The 12,323-nt window shown below is 52.6% G+C and overlaps 3 protein-coding genes across 3 annotated transcripts; 2 read left to right on the top strand and 1 right to left on the bottom strand.

Annotated features, from left to right (window-relative positions):
- Positions 1–1,078: 1,078 nt before the first annotated feature.
- PG998_001600 (60S ribosomal eL33 domain-containing protein) lies at positions 1,079–1,948 on the bottom strand (the record flags this gene model as incomplete). Its single annotated transcript, XM_066868418.1, has 5 exons — positions 1,079–1,242; positions 1,304–1,404; positions 1,466–1,561; positions 1,717–1,726; positions 1,924–1,948. The coding sequence occupies 5 exons, from the start codon at positions 1,946–1,948 to the stop codon at positions 1,079–1,081; spliced, it is 396 nt and encodes a 131-aa protein (XP_066736833.1).
- Positions 1,949–5,061: 3,113 nt separating this feature from the next.
- PG998_001599 (Glucose-6-phosphate 1-dehydrogenase) lies at positions 5,062–7,021 on the top strand (the record flags this gene model as incomplete). Its single annotated transcript, XM_066868417.1, has 5 exons — positions 5,062–5,087; positions 5,239–5,311; positions 5,372–5,392; positions 5,467–5,811; positions 5,873–7,021. 5 exons carry the CDS (start codon positions 5,062–5,064, stop codon positions 7,019–7,021), a joined length of 1,614 nt encoding a protein of 537 aa, XP_066736832.1.
- Positions 7,022–8,580: 1,559 nt separating this feature from the next.
- On the top strand, positions 8,581–12,301 carry PG998_001598 (abc transporter transmembrane region protein; the record flags this gene model as incomplete). The annotated part of the gene is made up of 2 exons (XM_066868416.1): positions 8,581–12,153; positions 12,275–12,301. The coding sequence occupies 2 exons, from the start codon at positions 8,581–8,583 to the stop codon at positions 12,299–12,301; spliced, it is 3,600 nt and encodes a 1,199-aa protein (XP_066736831.1).
- Between the last annotated feature and the right edge of the window lie 22 nt (positions 12,302–12,323).

Genomic DNA, 12,323 nt, shown 5'->3' with positions numbered 1-12,323 from the left:
TGCTCAGCCATACTAGTCGCCCTACTTGATCGTCGACCAATATGATAAATGTGGCTGACACAAGCACCACTGAAAACGAATGGTTAAGTTGTGAAGACCACGTCCTGCGATTCAACACGACGGCAGGGGCAGAGGCTATTCTCTCGTTATCTAGACACGAGGTGAGTGAAGTGAATCAGCACGTCCTAGATCACTGAGAGTGTAGGGTTTGTGCTCAAGAAATGCTCTACGGCATATACATGGCCAGCTGCCACACATGACCAGGAGTAAACAATAGTTCTGGGTACCAAAGCTATCCCCGACGTACCCCATCGAAGATAGCTTCATTAGGATCCCAGGATGGGTAGAGAAACTGGGGGGTTGTGAGAAATGATGCCTGTACAGTTTACTATTAGGAACGGGTCTGTTGCTAATACATCATCATAGCCGGTGCCAGTGGTTTTGGTCTCCTCGGTTCGGATGTTGACGACAGCCGCAGATGTATGGGGCTGGATTCTGCCTTCCCTTCGTTCCTGGCATCGGGATACTCAGAAAGCGGTGCCTTGTTGGGAGTGAAGATGCTCAACCCCGGGCAACAAACGGATGTTATATGAGGTAGAGCTCGGGTTTACGGTCGGTGGCCATACATTGAGGGCTCGCTCAATCGGATCTATTGATCAGTCATAGCAAAGACGGGCAGTATCACATGGGGCACAGGGGGTATTGGATCACACAAACACGAGCAGCGTTGCTTCCAAATTGAATGCTTGTCAAAACAGGATGTACCATTTTGAAACAGATCCTGACCGAACGAGTCTTGTTATCGTATGTGCAAGTATGTGTAGGTGGGCTTCGGATGAACTCAATGCTCACAGCCCTGTTGACCAGCAGCTCCCAGCACAAGAACTCCTCCCGAATGCCTAGCCGACCCGAGGCACGGAGGCTCATCATTTGTCGTCATTATCGGCAGTAGCCCTTCCTTTTTCACCCATGCAGGAAACAAGCCTTTCGTCACGGAGCCGGTTGTGTTGGTATTCCCTCTTGATTTTGTTGTGATGCTAGATGCAAGGTCATAATCATTTTGCCTCGCAATCATTGCCTAACCCAGATGCAGCCATATCATGAACCGTCCGCGCAACCAACTCCGGCCGAAACACGCCCATCTTATATGGATGAGGGGGTACAGCATGATACGAACAGAAGCACCGAAAGACTTAGAGGGAAGAGGGTGGGCGAACTTGGCGCGGACGACGCCGGAGTTGCCTAGGTTCAAGAGTCAGCATTTTGCAAATTTGGGAAAACCACGATGGAAAATTATGCATACCGTGAGGACGGGTAACCTTGCCCCAGATCACGCGGATCTTGGTACCGCGGATCTCCTTCTGGCCCTTGTACACAAAGGCGACCTTCTTGCCGAGGTAGAAGCTGAAATAATTGTCAGCTCAGCCAGCTCCTTAAGAAACAGGTGATTGGATCTATGACATACTTGGCGGCAGGAGTGTCATCAACACCCTCAATCTTGATCAGACTGGTGTTAGGGTGGGTGGTGTGTCGGTTACGCTGGTAACTCAGGTGACGTCCCCTACGAGCGCATGCTATTAGCCATTCGTTCGGTTTTCGATATTCGATGTCCATATTCGTATCCAGCTCCTCAGGTCGCTCCCCGCCATTGCGCGTTCGTCCCGTCAAATGGATTTCCCTGGCTGGTGGGCGGTGTGTTGGTGATTGTAAACTTACTTGACGTAGACTGTCGAAAAGCATGTTAGCAAGTTTTCTTCAAGATACGATGATCGCAAGGTGTGATGGGAACTGTTCGCAAGACGGCTGGTCACCGCACACCACAGGGTGTGGCGGGCGTAAGAGGGCGGGCGCAAGATTGCTCGTGGCCTTCTTGTCGAAAAGCGAAAAAATGGCGATAGTGAAATTGCTCGGCGGTCTACTTACGTCTGTGTCCGGCTTCGGTAGGCATCTTGACTGTTTTGGCTTCGCCGATCTCTGATTCCTTCACTCGAGGGGGTTCCGGGGAAGAAGTCACGATGACCTTGGGTGCTGGGCGAAGATAAGTGTCGTCGGTGGGTTGTGTGAATTGATTTACAATCGAGTGCTTGACTGATGGTTGGGCTGTTTCCAAACTCGGCTAACGCACTGCTTGCCCCAAACTTGTAAAATTTCTCGTGGGCGTTAATTACCCTAGCCCGCCAAAATAGGTGCATCAGCCACAGCAAACCCACAGCAGCAAGCCACACTGAGACCCAGCCTGTGGGAATCTTGGCAAACAAAAAGGTGGGTGTTTCTGCCTCTTACATAATACGTTGTGCCATTCCACAACGTACTTCAAGCTGGAGACCTTGGGATTGGCACGCATACATACGTCTGAAGACAATCTCTTTACATGTAGACACCCATCGTCCTGCAGTTGATGGGGATAAAGGATTAGGTACAGTAGAGTCTTTCATTGGCTATCGGTTTCTTTCCCCAGTCCTCCGAATACAAGAACTCGTCTGGCCAAAAAGGCCAGTCATAGCCCCTCCTCACAGTTTCTACCATTGCAGTGAGCACTTGACGACAAATTCGGGTCTTGGTCATGCTCCTAGTGCGTTGGAAACATAATGAGAGTCATTACTTCATGGTTTGTTAAAATATCTTAAGAGTGTCGAGTGAGCATGTTGCACGCATCGATAACCAGCTGGGTTCCGTAACCAAATATGGACTCCGTTGTAGTCAAGCTCGCGTTCATGAAGATACGACGGCTCTTGTGAACCGGTTGTAGGGGCCAGAAGCTATGAGTGCTATGTAGCCCCTTTTAACAATTGAACTTGCTATCTATCATCATCTTAGTGACGTTGCCTCTGACAATTAGCACTGAGTCCATGCCAGTTTATCACCCCGCGTTGATGCCAGGGTGTGTTCAGCGTATCAGCCATCGATCTCACAGGCTTCCGATGCAGTAGGTGCAGATAAGCTCGAGCCGCAATATGGTAGTGAGGAAAAGCAGCGAAGCATTCCTACGGTCTTGTTTCGGTTCAGAGCGAACTAGTCGCACGCCATTGGAGTTTGTATGATCCTTATATAATTAGGATGTAGCTTTTTTCTACCTATTATGCTATAAGCACTTGGGACATGCCCCCGAGTGCCGAGCTTTCTGCCCAAACCGGAGGGACCGGTGGGCCCGAGCAACCGGAGAACCCCAAGTCTGATCGAAGCAGGAGACGATAGGGAGTAGACAGAATCAACGATACCTACATACTTGGCCATGTGAGAAGGCTGGGACAATCGAGATCCTTCGGTTGGCCGTCAGACGCTCGCTCTATTTCTTCGGCCGGAGATCCACGTGGGCTCATGACTATGGAGGTGCTCGAACCGCAAATCCATTGCCAATTCTGTACATCTAGTTTATCATATTCCAATGCCGGGCAAAAAGTTCCACTTGGGATATTCCCTTCCTCTATATAGGCGTTGACCTGATTAATGCTTATAGTGATAGCCAAGATGAGCATACGTCAATACTTGTTGGGGTGTCGGGAACCCCGCGCAGGGTCCTTCAAGAGCTGAGAACTTGTACATATGTATTTGGTCTGCGCAGAGCCAATCAGCAACCAACGCACGGCTCTGGTGCGCCCGGACGACTCTCGACCGCTCCGCCAAGCGCCAGCGAGAAGGTCGAGATTTGGCAGAGACTATAAGCTATGTGGATGTTCTTGATGTGCCGAATGGCCAAAAGGAAAAGGAGAGGTAGGGTATACAGTATTACAGAGTAGTTGATGGTATAATCACTCACACGTACTGCTAGTCTATCGGACTGGACCACTTCTTGCTTATATAATTATAATATACATATAGATAGAATATCTGCAATACTAATACCTAAGAGTGTCTCGACCACTTCAATCCGTGCTGATTCTGCAATCGTGCAAATTTGGGTGGTTGTGCCCAGTGCCTCATCCGAAGACAAACAGCTTGCAGCCGAGACACGCCATGGATGATACTGTGGTGCGGTCAAACAACACTCGGTCAACATGGACGTGGGCGTGGACGCGCCCCATGGCATGGCCGGAGAACGTGTCGGAGACTGCATATTGCCTACAGGAAGCCCCACGGACTGGGTGACGGGGAATGAGTAATCATAGGCTCGCATCAGGCATTAGGCATACCGATGGAGATAGGCTGAGTATGGACCGGATGGGGGTGTCGGGGATTTGATTTTTCGAGCTTCTATAAGGAGAATGAAGCAGTGCACGCTGGCACAAGCATACCGCTTTTGTCGGCTTTAAGCAGACTGGATCAGAAAAGTAAAACTTGCTGACATCGAAAAACCCACCGCGACCCGGTTTGATCAAGGCCCCCCAATCAACCGACACTTCCGGGTTGGGCTTCCCGCTCTTGCTTGAGTTGTCTCTCCCTCCTCGGCGGTACAAGTTACAAACAAGGCAGGACGGCCCTCTGCCAGCACAGGGTTGCTTGTTGGAAGTGAAAGTCTCTGGGTGCTTCTTGGCTGATCCGAGGGACCCGGCCAGACAGAAAGAAGCATAAGTACGAGGCGAGGACGAGCGACGCGAGCAGAGCAATTCTCGCTTCGACCTTGAAATCCATCTACGAAAGCCACTGCAACGAACACGAATCGCTCCTTGTCCGTCTCGCCGTGCCCTGCTCTGTGCCCGTCCTGCCACTATCTGATCTGGTTACATCATTGCCCATGTCCCAGCTATCCCGGGCGATCTGTTGGTAAAATCTGAAGAAAGACCGAAGCCAATCGCTCTAGTGACGTGAAGCAGAGCAAAGTGGGCCCGAGTAAGCTCCCCCCACCTGAAAACCAGCGCGACGCCGATTCTCAATCCCACTCAGCACTTGCTTTCCCGAGCAAGCACCAAAGCACGAGCAGGGGAGAGCTAAGACACCTAACCTGCAAGAAGGAAGCCCAGAGCTTCTCCGACGAAAACCTCCAGTCATCCCAAGTCTGCTCCCAGCTTGTCACAAACACGCAACTTGCAACCCTTTCCCTCGGCCATTATCCCTCATTGTCCAGCGAATCCTCACTATCACAACCCCTTCTCTCCGTGAGATTTCCTCCCACAAGCCAACGAGATGGATCCGGGCGCTGCTGGCAAAGAGTAAGTCAACGAGACCCCGCCAAACCCCGCTATTTCATCATGAAGAAGAGTGAAGATACGAGAGGCTTCACCAACCACGTTGCACTTCGCGCCTGCCCGCCAACGATGTTTCCTCAACCGAATGCGCAAGTGCTGACCAAGTATGCCACAGCTCCTTTGAGCTCAAGGACAACACGGTCATCGTGGTCCTGGGCGCTTCTGGAGACCTTGCAAAGAAGAAGACGGTAAGTCTCTACTACTGTTACCGAATCCCCCGAGCAAACAAAGTGCTAACAAACCAATAGTTCCCGGCTCTGTTCGGTCTTGTGAGCTCCCCGCGATACCGCCACCATCATGACCCCGGGCCCATAAAGGAACCCCCTTTCTAATGCTTTCCCAGTACCGCAACCAATTCCTCCCCAAGGACATCCAGATCATCGGATATGCCCGGACAGAGATGCCCCACGATGAGTTCATCAAGAGAGTCAAGTCGTATATCAAAACCCCCACCAAGGATCTCGAGAGGCAGCTGGAAGAATTCTGCAGTATCTGCACATATGTCTCAGGCCAATACGACAAGGATGAATCCTTCAACAACCTCGACAAGCACCTGCAAGATATCGAGAAGGGCAAGCCCAAGAACCACCGTCTGTTCTACATGGCCCTCCCGCCAAGCGTCTTCACAATTGTTTCTCAGCACCTGAAGAGATGCTGCTACCCCAAGAACGGCAGCGCTCGTGTCATTGTAGGTTTCGCCGGGCTCTCTAGCATGTAGTCGGCCATCGCTAATGTTGGTGCAATTGCAGGTCGAAAAGCCGTTCGGGAAGGACCTTAACAGTTCCCGCGAATTACAGAGGTCCCTCGAGCCCGATTGGAAGGAGGACGAGCTGTTCCGAATCGATCATTACTTGGGCAAGGAGATGGTGAAGAACATCCTGATCCTGCGTTTTGGTAACCTGTTCTTCGGCGCCACCTGGAACCGACAGCACATCGACAACGTTCAGATCACATTCAAGGAGCCCTTCGGCACCGAGGGCCGCGGTGGTTACTTCGACGAGTTCGGCATCATTCGCGACGTCCAGCAGAACCATTTGCTTCAGGTCTTGACCCTGCTGGCCATGGAGCGGCCCATTAGTTTCTCGAGTGAGGATATCCGAGACGAGAAGGTCCGAGTCCTCCGAGCGATGCCCGCCATTGAGCCCAAGAATGTCATTATTGGACAGTATGGCAAGTCGCTGGATGGAAGCAAGCCGTCCTACAAGGAGGACAAGACCGTACCGCAGGATTCGCGATGCCCGACCTTCTGCGCCCTTGTTGCGTACATCAAGAATGAGCGATGGGATGGCGTGCCTTTCATCATGAAGGCGGGCAAGGCTTTGAACGAGCAAAAGACGGAGATCCGAATTCAATTCAAGGATGTCACTAGCGGCATCTTCAAGGACATTCCTCGCAACGAGCTTGTGATGCGCATCCAGCCCAACGAAAGTGTTTACATCAAGATGAACTCCAAGCTACCAGGTCTCAGCATGCAGACCGTGGTGACGGAGCTTGATCTGACATACCGACGCCGATTCTCCGACCTTAAGATTCCTGAGGCATACGAGTCGCTCATTCTCGACTGCCTGAAGGGAGATCACTCTAACTTCGTGCGCGATGATGAATTGGATGCTAGCTGGAGGATTTTCACGCCACTGTTGAACTACTTGGATGACAACAAGGAGATCATTCCCATGGAGTACCCATACGGATCGAGAGGACCTGCGGTCCTTGACGACTTCACAGCGTCATACGGCTACAAGTTCAGCGATGCCGCTGGTTACCAATGGCCTACGACTTCGGCCGCTCCCCCAACAGGCTGTAGAAGACGTGGGCAAGGGCAGAGATGTCGAGGCAGTGAAGTGAGGATGGTGGTCATTGGTTTCAACACTTCAGGCAGGCAGGCGCTCAGCAAATGAAACAGGAACGGAGTAAACAAGGTTCGTTTAAGAGATATATATAATCTAGGAAAGCAACACCGTCATTGCTGGGCCACTGCATGAACTACTTTCTCTACGCTTGGTGAATGCCACTGGAGGTCACAGCTGCGAGACTGTGGAGTTTTCCTGCTCTCTCGTCCAATCTCGTAGGTTTTGCTTATGGGCTGACATGGATGTCGCTGAGGTTACATGCCGCAAATGCCCGCAATTCATTTGGACTGCGGGCTGCGGGCTGATAATCGCGCCGTGAGCAGCCCGATCTTACTAGGCCGTCGCATGTCGTTGCACTGCGAAAAACCGGTGAAACAGCAATACTTGGTACTTATCATTGCCCGAAGAGGAAACGGCTGGCGTCCGCATGATTGGATTCGGGGGTGCATGCCTTACGGGGTTGCGTTGTTACGTTGTAAGGTAGTCAATAGTGTCATAGAAAGAAGGACTGGCCTGCTGTACTAATACAAGTCGCCCTTGCAAAAAGGCGAGTTGAGATTGGCAAGAGTCCCTTCACAACTGTCTAGCTGAGGATGGCGTCGACACATCAACGTCGCTTCGCCTGTCAATTGTCAATCCACGCCCCTGTCTACCCCCTTCCTCCAGGCAGCTATAATGTGTATGTAGCCAAGTCTTCAGCTACATGTGGCCTTAACCATCCCCCATGTCTCAACGAATACAACTGTATTCCTTCTCTGCAACTCTGGCTTCTATTCTTCTTTTCTTAGCTGCTAGGTTTTTCTAACCACGACTTGACACTGGGTAGGACCTAATGTTTCAAGTATACCTACCTGCTTATTAGCACCTCGACCTTGCATCCGGTTGCTTCCAGCTCTTGCTTTGGGTGGCTGCCTGCAATTGCAGCAGCTCCCTCCCAAGATAGGCAACGCTATGGAGAAGAATGCTACTGGGCCGGACGCCGTGCGCTCTGGGGGAGCCGCAGGAAAGGCCCCCGTTGGAACGACAAGCTTGACCAATGAAGAGAAGGCCATTCAAGATGCCAAACTGAAACCACAACGAGAGGCCAGATTCGCCGACTACACGGTGAGTGTTGCTGCTTTTAACGTTAAAATGGGACAAATCTGACGCGTTGCCAGAGGATATTCAGCTATGCAAAGAGATGGGATTTCCCACTGATGGTGGTTGGTGCATTGGCAGCTATCGGCACCGGCGTCACGATGCCGTTGATGAATGTCATTTTTGGTATTTACTATTGAAGACATAAATGACTATTCACCACTGGTCTCGCTAATCCCTAGCAACAGGAAGGCTTGTTGGCACCTTCAACGGCTATTTCGCACCAAACACCTCTCAGTCTCAGGGTGATTTCGAAAAAGACGCTCAATAAGTTTGCGTACGTTTGGATCGGCTCATGTCGTATAGAACATCATAGGGACTGACATCTTACGAAGCCTATATATCATGGGTCTTTTTATCGCACGATGGGGGCTACATTATATAAGCAAGGTAGGCAATGCTCGAGAAGCCAGACCCCCATAGCAAGCTGGCGCAGATGCTGACGGTCTATATCCAAGTTCTCGGTCCGCATGATAGGAATTCGCATGTCAGCCGCCATCCGCCTGCACTATCTCAGATGCCTCTTCGGCCAAACTATACATGTTCTTGATTCAATGACGCCGGGTGCAGCCGCCGGCACTATCACCACTACAGCCAACACGTTGCAGCTTGGAATTAGCGAGAAGCTCAGTACCTTCGTCGAGTTCATGTCTACCATTATTGCCTCCCTGATCGTGGCCTTCATCACCAACTGGGCAGTCACGCTCGTAACAGCATCAGTCGTGTTGTTCATCCTCCTAACATCTAGCATCTTACTGCCTTTCATAATAAAGACCCAGTCCAGGCAGACAGAGGCCGAGACGCAGTCGAGCGCCATAGCCAGCGAAGCCTTTGGCAGCATCCGAATGATTGCCGCCTGCGGGGCTGAACAGCGTATGGCAGGACGTTTCAATGTCTGGGCCGAGGCTGCCAAAAGACATGGCCGACGGATGTCACCGTTAATGGCAACTCAATTTGGTTTTGTATTCTTCGGAATGTATGCAGGTTTTGCCATCGCTTTCTGGTATGGCACCAAGTCTTTCGCCGAAGGACGTCTCAATGATGTAGGGGATATCGTTACCGTGGTCTTCTCCGTCCTGATGATGACGATATCTCTCGAACGAGTCTCGACGCCTTTGGTGGCTATTTCGAAAGCAACGGTAGCTGCGTGCCAGTTTTTCGTCGTCATCGATGCCCCGAAGCCCCGACGCGGCGTTCTGCGGGACCCAGATGTCTCAGCCGCGTCTGACATCGAATTCAGGGGTGTTGATTTTGCGTATCCAAGCCGACCCCACGTCAAGGTCTTGGATGGTCTTGATTTGACGATAGAGGCCGGAAAACTCACTGCCATTGTCGGTCCATCGGGATCTGGCAAGAGCACCGTCGTCGGACTGGTTGAGAAATGGTATACTTTGAGGGGCCATCATGTCATCGCCAAAGCCGTCGAACCGAAGAAGGAGGCAGCCCAAAAGAAAAAGAAAGACAAGGAAGGCAAGATCAAGGAAAAGAGCAACGAGGATAACGGCGCGGAAGGGGGATTGCCTGCGCCAGGGGATGCTGCAGAAGACGCTGGGCCCGCTGTGGAATTAAAAGGTTCTATTTCGACTGCCGGCCACGAGCTCGAGCAAGTCGATACCAGTTGGTGGAGGTCGCAGATTGGCTTAGTGCAGCAAGAACCGTTTCTCTTCAACGACACGATATACAACAATGTTGGCTACGGTCTGATCGGGTCTCCCTTGGAAGGCGAGGGCGATGAGCGCAAGCGCGAGCTCATTATCGAGGCTTGCAAAGAGTCCTTTGCTGATGAGTTTATCGATCGACTTCCAGAGGGCTACAATACCATAGTCGGGGACGGTGGAGCAAAGTTATCTGGCGGCCAGCGGCAAAGGATCAGCATCGCCAGGGCCGTCATCAAGAAGCCGAAGATCCTGATCCTCGACGAAGCGACTTCTGCCATTGATGTTAGAGGTGAACGCATTGTGCAAGCGGCTCTTGACAGGGTCTCCCAAGGGCGCACAACCATCACCATTGCCCACAGGCTATCAACCATCAAGAAAGCCGACACAATCGTGGTTTTGCAAAAGGGGAAGGTCGTAGAGCAGGGCACACACGACGGCCTTTTGGAGAACGAGAAAGGGGTATACTACGGGCTCGTGCACGCGCAGCAGCTTTCTCTCGGCGACCCTGCAGACTCGAGCGACTCGGATGAGCACGAAGAAGACCTTGCGGCCGTCCTCAGTCGAGAGAAAAGCGCTGCTTCTATCGGCCCCAATGTTGTTCCGCATGCGCCCGGGTACCGGCCAAAGGGTTTTATTGGGAGCTTTGGTCGTTTGCTTTACGAGCAGCGCAGCCGGATCCCCTTGTACATTCTTGCGGTTGTCGTCTCAATGTGCACGGCAGCTGCCTCGCCGCTACAGGCGTACCTCTTTGCCCAGATCATTGTGGTCTTCCAGGATGTTTTGAACTTGGACAAGTTTGCTTCGGACAGCAGGTTCTGGTCCCTCATGTGGACGGTGCTCGCCATCGGCGTTGGCTTCTTCAATTTCCTGCTTTTCTTCATCACAACGTGGCTTGCGGCACATATCTCTTCAACGTATCGCAAGCAGTACTTCGAGAACCTCCTTTATCAGAAGATATCCTTCTTCGACGGGGAGGACAACTCAACGGGTACGCTGACCGCGCGTGTCGGGGGCGATCCGAAACAGCTAGAGGAAATGTTGGGGGCGAACATGGCCATGGTCTTCAACTCCATCTTCACCGTGATTGGGTGTTTGGCGATCTCGTTCGCATTTGGCTGGAAGCTAGCGCTTGTAGCCATGTTTGTCACAATGCCGCTGGGTATTGCGGCTGGGTACTTCCGCCTGAGGTACGAGCTTGAGTTCGAGAAGATGAATGCCGCTGTATTCGCTGAGAGCTCCAAGTTTGCTGCCGAAGCTATTGGTGCATTCCGTACCGTGGCTTCCATGACTTTGGAAGACACAATCACTACCCGATACGATAAGTTGTTGAGCGGGCATGTTGCAAAGGCGTACCAGAAGGCGAGATGGTCGACCTTGATATTTGCTCTTTCGGACAGCTTGGGCTTGGGGTGCTCTGCGCTGATCTTCTGGTACGGCGGACGCCTTCTTGCCTCTCGGGAATACGCGGCAGTCAACTTCTTCGTCTGCTACATGGCTGCGATACAAGGCGGGGAGGGCGCCGGCCAGGGGTTCAGTTTTGGGCCCAATGCGGCACAGGCTTCCGCCGCCGCCAACCGAATCTTGAGTATCCGGCACACGCAAGACACGGATGCTCTTAGGGCTACGTCTGCCGGTACGGAGAGGCCGACGAGCATTCCCGACACCGAGGGTGGCGTCAAAATCGAGTTGAGGGACTTATACTTCAAGTACCCAACGCGCAACGTATCCATCTTCAAGGGGCTCAACATCACCATAGAGAAAGGCCAGTTCGCTGCGTTGGTCGGTGCTTCAGGCTGCGGCAAGACCTCGATCGTTTCACTCCTCGAGCGCTTTTACGACCCCGAACGCGGGCAGGTGCTGGCCAACGGCGTGGACATTGCCAGCCTCAACATCTACGAGTACCGCAGGCATCTATCGTTGGTGGCGCAAGAGCCCAACATATTCCAGGGCACGCTGCGGGAAAACGTCCTGCTCGGCGTGGACGCGGACTCAATCGAGGACGCGCGGCTGCACGACGCCTGCCGCGACGCCAGCATCCACGACTTCATCGTCTCGCTGCCCGACGGCTACAACACCGAGGTCGGCAGCAAGGGCGTCTCGCTCTCGGGCGGACAGAAGCAGCGCCTCAGCATCGCGCGCGCCTTGATCCGCCAGCCTGACATTCTGCTGCTCGACGAGGCCACCAGCAGCCTCGACTCGGAGAGCGAGAAGCTGGTCCAGAAGGCCTTTGAGCGCGCCGCCTCGGGCCGAACCATGGTCGTCGTCGCCCACCGCCTGGCCACGGTCCAGAACGCCGACGTCATCTTCGTCCTGGGCGAGGGCAAGGTGCTCGAGCAGGGCAATCACGCGGAACTGTTGAAGAAGAAAGGCGTCTATTGGAATATGGTGAGTGAAACCCGACGCTCCCCACTTTCCTCCTCTCTCCCCCCTTACTATGCCCGCATCATACGGCTTCTCACCATAGGGACATGGACGACCGAATCACGGCTAATATTCTACTCTGCAGTGTCAAAGCCAAGCTCTCGATCGGTGATGGAGAGTCGTGGTGTAAAAAA

The sequence above is a fragment of the Apiospora kogelbergensis genome (assembly GCF_038363985.1).
Source record: "Apiospora kogelbergensis strain CBS 113332 chromosome Unknown utg000001l_segment0_segment0, whole genome shotgun sequence".
Taxonomy (NCBI): domain Eukaryota; kingdom Fungi; phylum Ascomycota; class Sordariomycetes; order Amphisphaeriales; family Apiosporaceae; genus Apiospora; species Apiospora kogelbergensis.
Note: the sequence above shows the minus strand (reverse complement) of the source record. Positions and strands in the feature narration are given on the sequence as shown.